The sequence below is a fragment of the Diadema setosum genome, chromosome 5 (genome assembly GCF_964275005.1).
Source record: "Diadema setosum chromosome 5, eeDiaSeto1, whole genome shotgun sequence".
Lineage (NCBI taxonomy): Eukaryota > Metazoa > Echinodermata > Echinoidea > Diadematoida > Diadematidae > Diadema > Diadema setosum.
This window is the reverse complement of record NC_092689.1, coordinates 2,302,565-2,322,500: the sequence shown is the minus strand read 5'-3', so window position 1 is coordinate 2,322,500 and position 19,936 is coordinate 2,302,565. Positions and strand designations below refer to the sequence as shown.

The window sequence follows — 19,936 nt, the reverse complement described above, 5'->3', positions numbered from 1 at the left end:
TCCTATAAAGGTGCCCATATTGGGATAAAAACACATAAATTGATGACACTTTTTTTTTTACAGATACTGAGGAACTTTTTTCGTTTTTTTTTTTTCGTAGGACTTGTGGAAAAGGATTTTATTTCTGCGTTTCTGCATATTTTTACTATCAACAAAATATTGTTATGATTACTAATTTATTAACAACAGGGAAAGACAATTGTAACAAAACATCTAAATGGCAATTGATAAATACTTTACGTAAAACTGAAATAGGTCCTATATGAATAAACTTGATTTATATGTGTGTTATGGAAACAAAGACATGAATATCCGTATATATTCCATGAATAACGGATGTTTGTTACTCAAACCGCCTTGACCTACATAATAATCATTATAATCGCTATATATTTATTTCCTTTGAGTTAACCCATGACTGTTTTGTACGCCCTTTTTATTTTATCTAGCTCATTGGTGCTGAAATCATTTAATTGCGTGAGGATGCTAATTCATAACAAACGGCAACATCACAATAGTTGAATAACGACTGTCTGTAAAGACTAACACATTTTGAAATAGGCCTTGGGCAGAGCCAAGGAGGAGAAAATCTTCTGTTTCGAAGTATTAGAGGTCATCAGGTCTTAGTACCGATCGTAAGTCTTTCTCCGGCATCCTGCTCCCATAGTGGAGGACGAAAGACGATAAGATACAAGTGACGTCAAAATGCAGCAAGCTGGAAGCTCGGCTCCCGTAACGAGTTGAATTGATGACATCACGATTTCACTAAATTCGAGAAAGAAAAAAATCTCAATGACAGGCATCTCCAAGGTCACCATGGCCTGCAGATGATAGGCTTGAGTGAGATAAGTCGGCGGGTGATTCGATTGTCACAGCCTCACCACGTTTCTATCGATCGTGTGCCACGGAGGACAATCTCGTATGATATCATGTGAAACAACAAGTGGCAATACATGAATCTTTGATCATTTCCAATGTATCATAAAGGAATGTTATACTACGAACCTATATCCCAACAAAGAAATGATGACAATATGTCATGTATTTGCTATAAATAGGCCTAAATTAGTCCTGGTATCCACATGAATAAAAAAAATCCTTGTTCGACAGGTGCTCACCAGTCTCAAACAAAATGGAAGCAAAGGTTTGCATTTGCGTCTTTTATGCAAGCATTAGGTATCTAAGAATTTGATTAGGCCAACATTTTCATTCTGGACTTCGATGCTTTCTATAAAATCATCCTTCCAAATGACAAATCTATCATAGACTCATAAGCGTGAGAACGAAAAAGCATTGTGCTTCAAGCCTTCGTTCCTCTCTCATCTCTTGTGTGTGTGTGTGTGTGGGGGGGGGGTGTTTTTGTCTTGAGATGGTGATTATTATCAGAATATTGTGATTGGGGCCCAAATTGAAGTCATCAAGTTTCAATTAATCTTCTACTCTGTCAATGATATTCTGTAGTGTACATTTCTTATGATATGCAAAGCATCTACTTTTCGTCTCAGTGTAAAAACATCAATGACCTTTCAACAGCTTAAACTGTTGCCACGTTTGTGATAAAAGGAATCTAAACACGTGCTTCATTTCTACCACAGACTGGACCAATTTTCTAATGCATTCAAATATATGAACATTTTTCTCCCTGATTACTTAGTATCGCGCTATTCAACAATTTACCCGTTCCTTTAAGGTGTATTTTGAGAGGTAGAATTCGGGTTTGTGTGTGTGTGTGTGTGTGTGTGTGTGTGTGTTTGCTTCCTTCTATAGGTAAACCGTACAGACAAGATTTCTCTTTCCATTAGTAATTCCATTATAAAGGTATCCTATCCATGAACTCTGACTATTATAGTATTTACTTGAATCTGATAATTGATATGTGCATAAGAAATCCAGTAAGCTTGGTCAGATACACCCTGCGACAGAAATGAAAAAATAAAAAATAAAAAATCACAGGTGTCACTAGATAATGCGATTAGATTGCAAATTCCATCAGTCAGACTAAGCGTATGAGAAATGATGTCGCATGGGTTCCGGTACAACATTCATTTTTCGAAACAAGTTGTATTGATAAAATGATTAAAGGACATACAGATTCCGGGTATATAGTATATACGCATGTACTTGAAATACAGAAAACAAAGTATTGCAGTCAGAGTCCTATTCAGTAGGCTTACTCGTGAGATACGTCTCTACAAAATATTATATCGATTTAGACATCACTAGCAATGCTAGTAATGAATGAACATTCAGTTCAAATAATGATAATAACGATAATAACATGGGACTTATAAGACGCCAAATTAAATGTTCTAGGCGCAACCATGTTCAAGATACGATTACAAACAGGTACATGAGAGAAAGAAAACGACGAAGTGAAACGGCACATGACATGCATGAAAATAATAATAATCAATTATTGCAAACCAAATTAAACAAATACTTCTTGAGATTATTCTGAAATACTTAAATACAGAACTATTATTCGAATATACATCAGACATCCATCTCCGTGCAGAACTGTGCTAAATTTACCCGCCTTCGACTCTGTGTATACTGTTAAGTTCAGCTGAAATATGGGTTAGTTTTTAGAATTGAAAAGCCTGTAAAGCGGCAGATCGAGCACCGGCAAAACCTGTCATCATTTGAGTTGACATAAAATGGTTATGTAATGACTTCCCTTTTCCCTATCCTCCTACCTGAACGCGACACTGATCATGATTCATGTACTGCTCGCAATCTGCTCAACAAGACTAGCTCCCGCTACAGGGCCTCTGATTGGTCGAGAAGCCTAGCGAGGAGAGAAGAGGAGAAAGCTGAGACAGCTCCATTGCCTGTTGCATGCACTACGCTGAGTGCGCACGCACAATTGTATCCGCCAGAGCTGCAGCGAGCTGTCAGACCGTGCACGGCTCGACAGTGATATATCTGGCAACTATTTTCACTCCGTGCATTTCGAATCGCGGGCTCATTCGCGGCAGCTTACAATCTCGGCTCGTGACAGACGATGCATTCACAACACGATTGTCTCTAGGCAAGCAAAGGAAACTGGTATGAGTGTTTGAAACAGCGTTCCCTTGCGGTACGTCCCATCCATGACGCATCTTTTTGAGGATATCTAATTCGGAGCTGCTGTATGTTGTGGACAGAACTGGGCGGGAATCCATGAGGAGAGTTTCTTTGAAAACACACAGTTTCTGAACGTTGACGCTCACTCCTTCTAATTGATTTTATGGTGGAACTTCACGAACTTTCGCTCCTGTCATCGCTTGGAGTTGACTCGTTAGGATGGAGGCTATTGGTGAGTTCAATTATTTTTGCAGATGCTGTCGAGTCGATGATTGACATACGGTGTATTGTGTGTACTCTGTACATTGGTGATTTAACTGACAGAAATCAAAAGTATTTCTCGAGCAACAATAGCATGCCCTCCCTTTAATACAGTATCATATTAAATCAGCATTCCACCTGTGTTTAATAACGTCTGTGATGCATGTTCAAAATTACTTGAGAGTTTTTTTTTGTAATTACACATAACGTTTGTGTTTTATTGTAGTCGATTATATAGATATCAAGTTCTATAAACTATCTAATGTGGTTTAGATTTGAGGATGAATGTTTTCATATGAATGTATCGAAAATGACAGTCTTTCACATCTTTGAGATTTGAAAATCATGGTGAACTGTATACTGTTTTTGATTTAATACGTATGGTCTGTCTGTGTGATTTTGTTTGCCTTTTTTTTTACTTGAGGAGCTCTCATATCAAAACAACATTTTCGAGTTTGTGTTATGATTTGTCACTGAAGAAATAATGTAAACATTGCATTGCGTGCATTCCATAAACTTCTGCGAATCTTCCGCTCTCTCTCAAATGAAAACTAAACCTCTCGGTAGATTGGTGAATTTGTGTGACATCTTTATGTTCTTGCGATCACACTTGCTCAAATGTCATCAGCCAGCTAGCGTGACGTGGAAGGCTTTTACTCCCAGTTGATGCAGCGTGAGCTGCGAGATAGCATGCACGTAGCGCGTAAATAGGAACCGTGGCCGGACGCAATGACTTAACCAGCCGCAGGATTTTGTGATCTGTGTAAACCCAAAATGCGTTGTTTTCATCAGGCAGTACTCTCAGAGGCATCTTACACGTGGGATTCCTTTTCCTGCGGAACCCGCAAATCATAAGCCGTCTTTTGGACATGACTTTTATTAGCTCGTCACCCGGTAAGAGGTCCCTGATTACCAGCACGTCTCTTCCTCAACCGAGTGCCTCTGGATCAAAAGAAAAAGGGGGAAAAGTACCCACATGTAGCTTGCTAACTGTCTGGCGGATGCGGGCAGAGAAAGGCATGGATGAGCAGGCATTACTAGTACACTGTAACTACTACCATGCAGACGAAGAATGCCCAGTCACCGCTGCATCATGGGGGCAAGCAAAGTTCTGGGCTTCGTGGGGAAATTTGTTCCGAGTCCTCTCGAACGGACCCAACATGCCACCTAATGGAAGGGATAGAACCAAAATGATGCGATTTGTACGAATCCGAGCTGCCATTACCATCCTGTTTTAGCTTTTTATTATGTTTTTTGGTCTCAGTATCTACTTTTCACCTGCTCAGACACGATTTGCCAGGTTTTTATTTTGTGATACCATGCAATGCACACATTTTCAAAACATTTTGCTGTCTAGGAATATTCATATTTCTTTCTGGTTGACATTGTGTATAAAAGCTCAAATTCGGTGAATGTGCGTTCTCTCCTTTTTCCTCCCGAGAACATATCTACGTTTTGTTTTTGCTGGCTACGCCTTCGTCTTTTATTTGTTCTGTCTACACATGACGACCCTCGCAATGTTTATTTGTCAACCTGTCATGAAAGTGGTATATATATACTTCTTTGCAGCCAGCAAACCGCTCTGTCACAGTAGTCTCTTACAACATTGTATAATTTCATAGCACTGAAAGTCGTACAAATAATTTCGGTAGCTGGATCGTGTTAGGTATTTCCTTCCGTTTACACAACAAGGTCTTTCGTATAAGACTACGGGACACCTTTCTGTGTCTGGAAGCTGAATTCGATGATTTGTGGAGGTTATCGCTGTTGATCATCCCATACCCTCACGTCGTCAAACACTTTGCAGTTTTTACGACGGATTGTTCTTAGTATTTTTTTGTCTTTTTTTTCGCAAATACGTATTGTTCTTTTTTTCGTAGTGAAATCTAACACGTTCAGATGGGTTTTCAAATGCTTGTGTATACTCGTGCTGTCGTGATTCCGTGTGTGGTAACTTATGACGCAGTTTCCGAGTATGTCTGGAGTAGCGAGTGGTTCTTCGGATGCAGTTACCGTGGTTACAGCCATCTCTCAGGATGAGTTCAGTTTTTTTCCCTGATCGACGGCTCACGGTTGATAAAGGTTGCTCTGCGAATGCAGAGTAACAGGGTCAGTTCTGCACCTCCCATTATTGTAGAATAACAATAAAACGTTACAGTGTACGTCCCTATGACATGACCATTATTTATACACAAGAGCACATGATTATGCAAAGAATATCCGTCAGTTATGGGCGTCGTTGCTATTGTAAGTCAAGGTCAATATTAATTCACTGTGACGTTAAATATAAGATGCCAGAGCATTTACGCAGAATGCTACCTCGCTCTCTTGCCTGGGTAGTCATCAGGTGCACCGAAATCGGCAACGAAGATCAGGGATCGTGATTGCTGCGCTTTCGTCGATGTTGGTGCTGGGGACAAGGAAAGATTTGGACGCAGAACGTAGCTGCTTTGTATCAATAATCACCGTTTTCTGTCGGACATGCCCCCGCTGTCCCATTCTCGTTAAGGCATTAGCGTGCTCAGACTATGGGAACCATTTTATACTCTGTCACGATCAAGGTCGCCAGGGCTTACTCTCATCATGGAGCTAGTAGTAGCTCCATGGCTTCATGTTGCTCACAGAATGGATGTACCATGCGTGCCACAAATACGTGACGCAGTCCCCTGCAATAGAAAACCACGAAATATGTGCTATTTTCGAACCATTTAGGTGAGAAAGAAAGGCTGTGAGAGATGAGGGGGAAGGTGGGGATTCCTCAAAGACGAAATTATGTGTCATGCACGAGCAGGAGCTAATGAATTAAAAGGAATAATATCACAACGGTCTCTTGTGGTGTGTAAGCCTAATTCAGTCTTTACAAGAATTTTTGCTACCCTGTTCCACGTCTGGTTTACTCATTTTGGTGGTAAGTGACTCATTTCATTACGGAGATTTCCATCCACAACGAGAAAGACAGAACCAACTAGAGAGACGCCAGTCAATCAAGACACACAATGCGTGTTTCATGAAAATGTACAATGCAGACGGAAATTCTGGCCACACTCTTTACGTTTTGGCATAATTATTATCATCGCTATTGTTGAAACACATCGGAGCAATCAAAATTGAGAGCAGATTCAGACTCAATTGAAGGCAACAAAAAACAAACAAACAGCAACAAATATTTGAAAACGGTTTGAACAAATATGATTTATACGTCCTGTGATAGTTACATAATTACATAATTTTCTTCATTATTTACTGTTGCATCAAAATCAGTACGCTGTATTGACAAAGCAGCGCCATCATAAATGTTAACTGTTGCTATTATAAAACCACGGTCTCCTGTCCTTCGACAGCTCTAGGTCTGTCAACTGCGTTCTGTGAAAGCGGGCTTGAGTCAAACACGAGTGACGAAGTGCAGAAAAGTGCAAGAAAATCCTCAGTCATCCCATGGACCTAATAGTAGGTCCATGGTCATCCAGCACCGTGTTCAAACGAACGGAAACATTAACTGGCATCAACTTATTTCAAGTCCCCACCGAGCTGCAGTTTCACACCGGAATAGCACTAATTTCTTGCCGCTGCTGGCGGGGTCTTGCGTTCGGATTAGTGCGTACGGCGCGCGTTTCTGTAGGTGCTCCGCGCTGCAAACTGCTTAGTCACCTGAGTGATGGAATCACACAAGGTTTATATCATAATCGTGTTTTTATTTCATGGATTGTCAGATAACAGAGGTAGCGGTGGAGGATTTGGAGAGAGAGTGGAGGTGGTAAAGGGAGAGGGGGGAGGGGGGGGGGATCGCCATGAATACGACCTGAAGCCTTCCTCGTCTCATGTGTACTTTATCAATAACACACCCGATGCGCTCCGGGCACAGCCGGCTGGTTTATATCCCTTCTTCATCCAGCGTATTTCCGTCACAACACCGCCGTACTTTGGGTAATATCGGGAGAAGTTGTTAAACTGATGACAGAGCACCTCAAACTCTCTGTTAAAGGAGCACAATTATTGCTTTCATTCTTCTGTCTTAACGTGTTTCTGTGACCAAGTGATATACGATGCGACTTCTTGGACTGGAAAGGAGTTAGCCGAAGAAATTGCATTATAAAAAAAGGAAGAGAGAAAAGTTGGGGGGGGGGGGGGGCGAGTTAGAATAGTTGAAATCTAATTCTTTATTCCATGGTACCAGAGCAGATACTTTGTACTTTTTCTTTATTTTTCAGTGGATGTCTGCGGCATGACACGTGATTATTTGAGAAAAGCAAATAAGAACTAGACTGTTAGATGATACGGAGAATGGAGAAGGGAAAGAGTGAAAGGATGAGGATTTTTCTAGCAACCTGTCAAAAGTTTGTCAAGTTTTGAAAAGATAGGCCTAATGTAATTGCCTAATCGATGTATTGGAAGCAAGGTTCAACCTGAAGACGGGGATGAAAACATTTTAATGCTCTTCCGTGTTATTAAAACCGTAAACGGGCTGCGTTAATTGGTTTGTTATGGTCTGTGCAGAGAGCATGCTTAAATCTTTTCCGGCTTTAACTATACTCAATCCAACGGAAGTAGTGGAATCAGGACGATATTATGACGGGACGGGGTGGGCTGTTACATCAGGTGTATGGCTGCAAAGGCCGAGATTTTCCATCGGAGCCTTGACAACACGTGCGGAATTCTGTCTGCTGTGTTCTGATGCCTGAGTTTTGCGGTTGTTTTCTGATTTGCTTGGGTAGTTGTGGTCAGACAGACATCAGCGAACATTATTTTGACGTCAGTCGAAGTGGTGCAACATTATGTAACCCAACATGATGATGCGCTTTTCAGATCTTTTCTCTTGTTGTCACAATTATAAGTGAGAATCAGGAATACGCTTGTTTTTCTGCGACACAGTTTACAATCAGAAGTAGATGGTGACTGGCCGAGATAGCTGATGAAATTATCTAGACGCTTGTGTTTATCTCATTATTTTATCCTGCGAATATTCGACGTAGGCAAGACCTGACGAGTGAAGCATGATTAGTTATGAAATGTTTAAAACATTAGATCTCCAAAAATGTAGGAGAGTGAGGGGTTGCAAAAACGGATGGATAAGGTTCCTGGTATCCGTGAAAGTTTAGCAAACAAGTTATCTCCATCACTATGTTCCCGTTACCCAATTTGTTCGTTTTGTTTTCTCTGTTCAGCAAGAAGACGCCTACAATTTCGCGGGGTTGAAATCATATTTACGAGTTTGTACGGTGATGTCAGCCCCTGGGTCAGATAACACATTCTTAGCCCAAAATCCAATTAGCAGGGGCTTTCTCCTGTAATACCGGCAATCCATCTCGGGCTCCTATCGGGGCCCTATCGGCGGAGATGAACTGAAACTCCGGCGCCAATCATCACGTCAAACTGCCATGTAAACACCGATTGACACGGACCACAAAGATAGGACACCTCAAGAAAAGACAGAGAGAAAACGAGAAAACAACAACAACAAAACAGCTTGAGAAGATGTTGGGATGGGGTGAATTTGCTATCATTATTTTGTAGGAGATGAAAAAAGTTACAGTTCAAGTTCAGTTCCGTTTAAAACAGTTACAGGGTTACTTTTCTTGGAATAACGTTGTAGATGTCTCTGCATCTCGAGTGAGTTCTTGAAACTTTATTGAGTGGCGGAACAAATTTCCATGTCAGTAGGACCGGAGTCTGAAGTGTTACGGAGTTGCTGTTCACAGTTGGTAGTGTTGAATCGATGAATTGAGAAATAGAGGGACTCTCCTCCCTGTGTGAATCGCGGTTTTGTTCTCCCCGTTGCACGCTTAAATCAGCCCTTTGTGTGGTGAAAGGCGTTTTATTGTCCAATTTCGGAAGTCTTCAAGATTAAGAGACTGACTGATTTACTTTTCTGTCTTGTTGGTCAGAATCTCTCTTGTGTCTCCATTGAAAATGGGAAGCTGTTATACCACGGTGGTCTCTTTGTTACCCTCTGACTTCCTCATCAAAGGCATGAATTGATCCATTCACCTGGCCTTGTTCTCCACTGATCGCTACCAAAAAGGGAAGATTACTCATTGTGCCCCCTCTCCTGCGAAACAATATTTTAGAATTCAGTTAGAGATGACATCAAGTGCTGTTCTCGGGACAGAGAGCCCCAGGTTGCGGCGTTTTTAGGTTGCACCGCGGTTTACTCCAGCCAGTTCGATTTGAAGAAAAAGTCAGAAAAACCCAAACAAACCACCATTTGTAGCAGAGATCGTAGAAGTGTGTTTAGATTAATATAGTATGAATTTACATGTGGCATCCAAAATATATCTCCACAGCACAGTTATGTATTTTTGTGTGTGATCTCCCTGAGAGTCATACGTCTGTCTTTTCCCCTCCTGTTAATTTGCTGCTTTCTACATCCTGAGTCTCCCACGTGGAATTCGGCCATGGTGTGAACATCTCACAAGAGGTGGGCGTCGTTCAAAAGATGCTCAAAACAAGTTTTACTTTGATGTTACGCTGGAAGTGATATAGGCTGTAAAATCAACAAATCCCATATTGTCACTGTAATCCTGTATACCTCTCCCTCGTCTAAATCTTGACTGATTATGGTGACGTCGAAAAGAAACAAATATGTACGAGGAAGTCTTACATGAGTTGGATGAGCATAAAAGTGGCATCTTTGCGTTCTATTTGACAACGTTGGCTGTAATACACCTGAAATAAAGGAGTCATGCTTTCATGGTCCTGGGTCGTATCTTTTCCACTCAGCCGACGTTTAATCCGCTGCCCAGCTAGACTGCGCGGATTATGCCAGGATTATTGCGCAAAACGTGAGGACTATTACCTGGCCAGACCGCCTCTGCGGGACTCCCTGGAACTTAAGGTGTGGCAGACTGACGGTTCTCGATGAGACATTAATAACGGTTGAGCCCATCATTAACACATTGCTTTGAAACATCCCCTTTGAACTGTGGCAAGGAGAGCAGATATAGAAAGGGAGGGGCGGCGGGCACAAAGGCTTATAGCAAGCTTACTAAATAACATTATCGACACTGTCTTCTTGGCAGGATGCGTTATTAGCCGGATCGCAAAGCAAGTAGAGAGCAAGAGGACACTCCTCTCCTATTAATAATCCCTTTTTACGGATAGAAATCCTCATGTCCCCCAAAGCTGTGATCATTGTCGTCGAGGGTTGCGTCACACCTCAACATTGTCCTTAACATGGTGCCAGGAGGTTGCAAAGCATTACACTTTCACCGACGAATCAGTTTCTTAAACTATGTTCACCTTGTGACGCAAGCTAAGGGCTCATCCTTGAGAATAATCATGAGCCGTATTGCTTATGAGAAAACAAATACAAACATTGATCCACAAGGATAATGTCTGTAACCAGATTGCCTTCAGAAAAAAGAAAAATATAGGAAGGGAAATCATTATTAAAGATTTATAAAAACGTGTCACTCGATAACAAGCACAATTTGTTTGAGACACCGAACTAGGAATCGACTATAGAGAACTCTCGATGAATAAAGTCAAAGGGTAACTATCGACAAGGGAAACATATTATCCTTTTACTGCACCTGCACACTACTTTCGTTGATCTGCTCAAGATGGAAACGGGTAGGTGGTGGAAAGGGTACTTCCCGCATAGAAACATTTTCCCCAGACGGATGCCACGTATATGAGATGTCTTTTCCATCTTACCTAGCTACGTCTAGAAGGCTCAACAGGACATTTTCATTTGTGTTATCAGACCGGTGAGCTCTCTATTTACTCTAAAATTGCATTTTCGACGAGGGTTTTTCGCACGTGTTGTGTGTGTGCGCTCATGTGTGTGTGTGTGTGTGTGTTCATTGATCGATTCTTTTGTCTCTTATCACTTGTCACTTCCGCTGAACGCTATCACTTGAGCGATTTTAAGAAAGCAAGACTGATATACGGCTCCATTGTCGGAACGCATTCGGAGATAAAAACAACAACAAACTTTTCCAAATGTTTGACTTTACAATTTTTTCCCGACAATCGCGTCCTTTGCAAGTCGTTCACGTGCTCAATGAACTCGGCCCTTTACTTGTTTATGACAAGTGAACTGATCGCAGATATTTTATTCAGACAAATCCATTGTTCTCTTCATAGTGATGTGAAGCTAAAAAGTGACATGATAATACTTAGAAGTTCGTGAGTTAATCTAAGTAAATAAGACGAAATACTTTCAGAAAATACTTTCAAATTTCACTAAATACTTTCAAGTTTCAGAGGCTCAATAAAGGGGTTGTAATGTATGTCAACTTCCCTACACTTTTCAATGGTAATAAAAAGCAGTAGTAGATAGGACAGTGTTTTCTTAAGTTACAAGAAGTTGGCCACACACACATCCTCACACGCTCAAAGAACTTTCTCTGATTGTGTGTCTGAAGGGATTTCTGTAGGTCCCATTTGTAACGATTCCTTCACAGATAAACGTGACGTTTCAAGGAGGAATTTCTTTCGATATGCTTCCAATGTCATAGGATTTATTGGAGAAGGACTCGGACTAGATACCCAATTTGTCAACTACAAAGGAAATGGGGGAAAAGGCTAGCAAGGGAGACAGATATAAGGAGTATAAGGAGGGGAGGATGGATATATCGAATGTTAGTATACAGTAGGGAGGGAGTGAAGTATCGATCACATCGCTATTGCCCTTGCATAAAAACATTTACTCTCACCTTCACTGGCGTGGTAGATGGCTTATGAAAAAGTCAATGAGGCTTTAAGTTTGAGCGAAGATATTTCATGTAGTAACGGCGTACCTTAAGTTAACCATGAATATAAGAGGGTCATTGATTATTTTGTCAATGTCCAAGTTTACAGTCCGTTCAGGCCTGGACTCTAAATGAAATGGTGCTTTGCCTGTTGAAGGTCACATGTGTCAGACAGATCGAGAACGATTATATGTCAGTGTGGGAATGGATGAATCGATCTATTGTCATCTGGGGTCGATATCTGAAACGACAAGGAAGATAAGTTGTTAGGTTTGTTGGCATTGTTTTGATAAATTGTGGTCGGAAAGACAGCGAGCGAGAGAGACGATTAAACTAACCGCTTCATGGCTAATTTGTCTAACGGTTATGTGGAAGAGAGATGAATTGGAAACAATTTTGCTTGTTCCTTGAGTTACTGACAAAATAATTCCACTGTTCGAAGTTGCATACATCTGAAGGAGTCAAAGAAGATATCGCCGACAACCCCTGCTTTGTAACACACTCATTCCACGTAAGAGCATGTTGCGGCGAAAGATTACCAGAGATTAGCGCTCCGGCTATATAGAGACAAATCATGATATGTATCTATGTACGATCACGCATTGATCTCTGATTCCAGTAAATTGTGTCCGTGAAAAAAAAAAGAAAAAAAAAACTATTTCATGTGGGACGACGCTTTAGAATGAAAGGTGTTGAAGGCGACGGATTTGATTTCTTCGTCGGCAGCGCAAAACCCCAATGAACAAGTTACGGGTAGAAAATCACTGCAGAAAAGTCGGCTTACCTATATAGTAAGAGTAAGAGGATTTTGATCATTCGCTCTAACTTTCTATGTTATGTACAATGTAGACTTCTCCCTTTCCTCGACGCGTAATCTCTCGAGCCGAAAGTGATTAACTTCTTGTTGTAGTCTCACAAATTGGAAATTACCCTGGAATTCGATACCTCATTTTCGGTTCTTTTTAAAAGTGCTAATGATTGAAAAAAAAAATACGATAATCTATGCTACTATACATGAAAGCGGGCTGTACAGGTGTTTGAAACATCAAAGCGGTGATCAGGACACCATTATGAGTAGTAATGCCTTCACACAACACATTGTCGTGGTCTAGAATGGGTAGTATTCCACAGAGAATTCATACATTGGTTCTTATCCGTGCTGGCACACTTTATCATTTGCAGATTGGGATTCCGATGAATGTCTTCAGATTGCACCAATACAGTACATGTAAGAGGTAATTCAAGAGTGTCCTGTTGGTTTGTTTTGTATAGTTTCGTTTTATTCTGTGATCGTGTTCGTTTTCACAAACATCTATACAAAATCTTCATGTGTAAGATAACAGTATTTACAATCAATGGTGACATAATAACTCCTGATAACCCTTCATGGGGCGTTCCCTTCGGCTGTCCACTACTAGTTACTCCTCCTCTGTCAGTTCAAGTGCAATATTTCTCACCAATGTTCTAACGATGATCAATTATCTTACTGATTTAGTTGAATCGCATAATTATTATTCATGAAAATACACAGCCAAACAAAGATCCGCATGAGACCGCGGATACCTATTGCGTAACTATTCGGATGCTACTTGCTTTTTACCGCACTTCTTTCAACGCGTTCGGATTTCCCGTCTCTGCACGAGCCTCCTGCGTAGATGATCGGATGTGATGCTTAGAGACAGGCTTGTTGCCAATGGACATACATCAAAAGAAGAGAACAACAACATCAACAAAAATTCTCTGAATACACGGTGGTTTGCGATTGATTTCATGCCTTTATTTTGCAGTAAGAGAAATAATAGTAAATGATACTTCTTCGTGAAATTATTGGGCTTTAGGATAAAGTCTGGGCCTTCGCCAACATCGTTTCTGAGCAATATCCATTTATTTTGACTGTGCTCTCTCTGCAGCCACTTTCCTCAAGACTTTTCATCGCGCTTGATGCTGAGTAAATGCAAATTTTGTCTGTTGCTGTCAGTAAGATAGAGATCTTGTGTTTGTTCATGGCTGACTCCACCAATTTATCCACGTTGTAGCCTCACCTGTTTTTCCCCCTTTGGGACGCCAGCCTTGGCCTTGACTAAGAAAATATTTGGCGGCTTTTCACTCAAGAAGCTTTAAGAGCATCAATTGCCCGAGGGTATCAAGCAACATCCATGGTGTCATATGATTCCAGACGACAAGCGAAGTAAACAGAGAAATGAAGCTCTAGTTGGCGCGCACTTCAGAAGAATCCAAACATTGACCTGTTGATGACAAACTTTTATCCAAGACTGCGGGAATAGTTTAGTTCTCTTTATTTGTCTCTCTTTTTATTTCGTATAGGAATGTATCCCCCAGAGCAATTCGGAAGGGCAATATCACGCAGAGCGCATATCCAGAGCGAAAGTGAAGCGTGTCATCTATTTCTTCTGACCTTGACTTTTTGTTAATGCACTTGAGAAAGTAGTGTGATGCCAACCCATCTGCAGAGATTCTAGGGGGTGCAAAGATGGATAAAAATGGACCAAGGGCAATCAGATGAAAGGTGGCTTGTTTTTAGAAAGTTTGGCAGGCTGGGGAGGAGATGATAGAAACTGAAGAACACCAACATCTTGCCAATCCTTATGTGATATGTGAGTAGACTGACGACTCAGTGTCAAGAAGAGCTCGACACGAACAGCTCAACAACAGCAAAGAATATAACCCAGGCTCCGATTTGCCGAGTGCTCATGACCATGAATATTATTCGAAGATTTCTAGGGAAAAGAAGAAGTGGGACAAGAAAAACCGTAATAATAGGATTGCGAGAAATGTTATGAAGATATCAAGTTGTTTGTGTCGATGGGAAAGGGGATTTTAAAGCTTCATGGTGAGTTTGGGATGACCATGTTGGACTCGTCAGTCGCATGTTGATGTACTGGCGTGTGGTGACATGTAAATAACGCACGGCATCTCAATGACTCGTTAGAATTAGGTGAATCCTAAACTCTGCATGACCTAGACAACCGAACTCGCCCCCGATTTTTTGGTTGGACACATGCTGCTATACCATAATATCACGGAGACAGGAAAAAACTCGATATATCCCCAAATTATCCCGCCTACCCCACCACGAGAGGTATTTACGGAGAGACTCCAGCCTGGCAGCTCAGTTGGTATCATTCCTCTAAAGCGTTTGTGGTTTACTGAAATTGTAACAGCGTGATGCTCTTGAGTTCAAACAAATGACAACATCAGACTTCTCTCTAGTGTAGGTTGATATCTTCTCCAGATTCCCCCCCCCCCCCAAATCCCGTGGATGTCTTCAAACCCAGTCTGGTTTCGAATTTGGAGTTAACTTTTTGCATGGTTTGATTGTACCTCCAGTATACATGTATACCTCAATATAAATCCGCTTATACCCGTCATCACTGCATCGAAGAGGAACTCTATTTCCGGGTGTGTTTTTTTCGGTTTTTAAAATGATTTATGCTGTATTGTGTATTCATACACACAAGTAATCCATGACACGATGTCAAGTTAACATCTGAATCTCCTGCGAAGTGTGGAAAGTTCAGTGTGATTAGATTTAGATCAATGGCCATTATAGTAACATGTATTTAATGATCGTGTCAGTGGTTTCAACGAAAACGACAGATGTTCTGATGTTCACTCTGTTACTCAGCTGATTGTGCCTCCACGTGTCTTTCAGCGTTATCTGCACACAGACTTCACAAACCACAGAGAATAGTAACTAGATCCAAAATGAGTTCATGGAATCCTTGAAAGGCAACATACGGCATGACTGTATCTGCGTATATTAAATCCACACTCACAAACTTACATTAACTTTATCTGATGAGAAAGTTGCTGTTTTCCTTCACTTTTTGGAAAAAGGGGACTCTTATGCCTATAATAGTTACATATTCAAAGTTTATGGAATACTTCACACTTTGCAAGGAAAAAAAGTTATGTTATAAGTTAGACTAAATGAATTGCACAAATTGGAAAGTTTTGATCTCACCTACACGTCTCAGACAAACACTATTATTCAGTTTTCATTATAGGGCGAATTTTTAAGAATTAATAGGTTTGCGAAAGCGCGCCTTAACCTGCAAAGTGCAAAGGCATGACACCATTTTTCGGAAGGGAACATTTAAAACATTCCTTCCTGTCTCCTGATGAGGAAAATCCATTAGCTTTTTGAATCAACGGTCTGTTTTATCCCACTCCGGGTATCCGATGGTTCCTTGCCGACGAGCCTACGGAATCGTCCGCAGCGAGCTACAGGCCCTGACACCCCAGGCAGTGGCGTCGTTGGGACTCCTTTGGCCTTGAACGAACAATAGCGTTGCAGGGAGAGTGGAAATTGCAGTTTGCAAATTTAGAATTATTTGCCTGCGGCCAGATATGTTAAATTGAGCATTGATTTCGTTCCTTGCAAAAGCAGTTAGAAAAAAAAAAAGTACATCGAAGGGTTCCAAACGTTTGAGCGAATAGTTTCATGCCGCACTTTCCTTCTTTAACTAGCGCCTAGCATTTTTGGACCTGCTGCTATCATAATGAAGGTGTTATGAGAAGGCAGGCGTGCTGAATAAAGAGAGGGGTGCCCGGGGCGTACTCGTAGTAATCACCCGTCTTTCTCTAGCCACAAAATATATTGGCGACCTATGTCTAGTAATGAGAGCCGAGCAAAACCAGAGAATAAAGTGCATTTGTAACGGGAGAGGAGCACTTCCAGAGTTAATGGTAAAGTAGACAATAATGTAGCAAAAAAAAAAAAGCGGATTTCATCCATCTCGTCGGAAGAATTGATTTAGAAGCGTAGAAATTCGACAGTTGACATCTCCATCCAAGAGTGTTCATCCATTGAGTCAGATAAGGATCCCGTGTCTGATCAAACATACACTCAGTTAAATGATGACAACATTATGTACCTTCAAAGGTATCCATTTGTCTGTTTCTCTTTCTTTTGTTCTCTCCGCTACCATATTTCTTCACCACATTATTTTCCATCTTTCTGAAACTTCTTCCCTCGTCACCATGGGAATCATCTTCTAATCCTCCTGCTCATTGCCCTACTCTCTCCTCCTCGTCTTGTCACCACAGGCAATGCCTTCAAGTCGGTATATCACACGCTGAGCAGGACGTGTAACATAGTAGACTGCTGCTCCGGCGTGCGATCATGCAACCAGTTCGTCTTTCCCTGCATCCGATGCTGTTCCTATGGCAACCGACCAGTGTTCTACAATTACGACGGCACGGAAACGGTTCAACCGCTCGTAGACTACTTCAAGCCAACAAACAAAGTGGCCAAGGCGAATCTCGTCAAAGGTGGGTAAAGATCCCTTTGCATTTCAGCCAGTGGGTAATACGAAGAAATGAATCGCTTATGGATAAAGACTTGCAAATGAACAGACACGCACAGACACACACAAACATACACATACATTAGAATTATTATGTCTTGCAGCTCGGAGCAGTGGAGGCAAGTAAATATTCGCCAGTGTCTTGACATTAAAGTGCCCAATCTGGTGGTCATTTTAGAAATGGGTTCGAAATGAGTGAATTTGGCCATGATTGCAGTTCCCATGGTAATGACTCAAATACAGCTGATCTGCATTGCTGCTGCCATGGATAATAAGTTTAACTTGCAAGAGTTGAAAATAGCTTTATGAAATGGTACCCAGAAGTGAAATTTATACAAACGATTCGTCGACACTATGCTACATTGCGTTTCACGTATACATAGTATAGGCCAATGTTTATATTGTTCTCGCTAATAATGACAGGAGAAGATTGACACAAGACAGGCCGTATTGAAATGTTCCATATTTATCTCATTGCACACATTAGCACCACCGTTCATCCTAATGATCTGTTATCGTCATACCAACGAGGCGTAGAAGTTTTACGCGATCTTAACCTATTAGCGTACATTCTATTCTCATATACACATCGTTTCTTACATGTATCGCTTCAAGACTTTTAGCGTACCATGGTGCATCCCAAAACAGCGCCTTTCTAGACGGCTTGTAACATGACTAAGTGGATTTTGTCAATGAGACCTCAATACAAATCCCGCCCCAGCTTCACAAGCTGCTAGTCATGTGTGTGTACAGAGACGAAGGTCAGCTTTCCACCTCTGTGATGGGGCAGGGTAACCACTAGATCAGCCAAGATGGGACCCATTGCCAGAGCATTGAATCGAATCCAAACAGACTGTTTTCGCCTCCTCTTATTGAGTGGAAGTCTCAGAGGCACATGGAACGAAGGCAAGTATGAAAATGGAATGCAGATTTTTTTTTTCTCTCTCTTATTCGGTCAAAGGGGACTTGCAGAGATGTGAATAAAAGGCTTCAGGCAAGTAGAGCAATGGATGACTGGTGTTCCTGACAACGTCTTAAGTGGAGTTGACATTTCAAGGAAGAATTATGAAAATAGATACGGATGCATTGCAGAAAAGGAACTCAGTCGGCGGAAATCTAAAACGATAGGGTTGGGAATTCAGCTTTTTTTTTTCTGCAGACAACGTCTGCAGGACACATTTTAGTGCCACTGGAGCCATTCACACTCATACGTGCTCGCTTTCCTTGCCGCTGTTCACAATTGTCCAGTCTCAAAAAATGCACATCGTGAAAGGCCTCTCATGTGTCGTATGGATAAACAACGAGGAATAGGCTCGCGGAAAGGAGCCCCTTTTGCCGGGAAGTATGGTAGCCTTACCGCGCAAATAAAAAAGCGCAATGATAAAAACATTACCGGTAGCCATACTTCCAGCCAACAGGATATACCCTATCAAGTGTTTGTTCTATTGAGCAGGAAGACAAATTAAATTACATGGACGCATGTCCAATGCTCTGCCTCCTCCTCATAATTGTATATGGAGTGGCAACACTCTACATTGTCCACATGCAGGCTTTAATAAAGAGAAATTGGAAGCGGAAGAGTAATTATGAACACAAGAAATGGAGCTGGGAGGGGCTATTACCTCCCATACACAGTAACGAATTGGAATAATGCGCTAATTATTCCCGGGGAATGGCGGGTCTATTCTCGAATCGTTTATGGAAATCAATGCTAGAAGTGAACCACTGAGGCTCTCCCACAATTCCAGAAGTGCTTTTACCTCTGTTGTTACATGACATGCAATTTCCATTAGTCGTATTTTTGCTTTGTAAGTTATATGCTCGTCATACGTCCTCAGGCAAGAGGCATTTATAACTGTCTACAGTTTGCTGTGAACACGTATACAATGGCTGAGGTTATCCATTTTTTCTCTTATCATTATAATCTAACAACAATTGATTTGGCATTGTATGATACACGAATCACTGGAGAAAAGAGCAATGAAAAGATACTACTCATCTTTCTTTCTTTTTTTTTACTGAGCATATGACTTGACTGGTCCAGACGTTGCGCGGGCTTACGTCACCGGAAACAAGAAACAACAGAAAAAAGCGAAATCGTCCGATATCGTCTTGTCCGTGTTAGTGGTGGTCGCTCGCGTGCAACGAATCACATTCCCTTCCAAGTTTCTCCCATTCTTTCATACAGAGCGTGACTGGAGGAGTCAAATTCACGAATACTTCACCTCCTCGAGCCCCCACCCCACCCCCAATACTGGTTTCCTGGCGGGCCAGGAAGCCCAGTTTCATCTGACCTTGACTTGATTTTCCATAGAAGACACAAATAGGAGAATTCTCCAAGGGCAGAAGAGCCGACATATTGTTGAGATGGATATCAAGGACAGACTTTTTCCTCCGAAATCATGTTAAACATCATTGTTATGAGTTTCGTCTCTCCAATGCCGATTCTGCATTTTTATGAATTTTATTAAGTGTGTCGGAGGTACCTGAAATGAAGTTTGAACGATTCAGCATGGTTTATAGCAAACTTATTCTGACAAGGAAACGTAGAACAGGGAAGGAAAGTGTGTTTGTTTAGCCATAACC

General features: G+C 41.4%; 1 protein-coding gene across 1 annotated transcript in view; it reads left to right on the top strand.

The window, feature by feature from the left end:
• The first annotated feature begins 3,176 nt into the window (after positions 1–3,176).
• LOC140228994 (uncharacterized) overlaps positions 3,177–19,936 on the top strand; it is a 28,683-nt gene continuing 11,923 nt past the window's right edge. The window contains exons 1-2 of the mRNA XM_072309257.1: positions 3,177–3,298; positions 17,091–17,315. Coding sequence (XP_072165358.1) covers positions 3,286–3,298; positions 17,091–17,315 — 238 coding nt within the window. The 5' untranslated portion in view covers positions 3,177–3,285. The remainder of the gene's footprint in view (positions 3,299–17,090; positions 17,316–19,936) is intronic.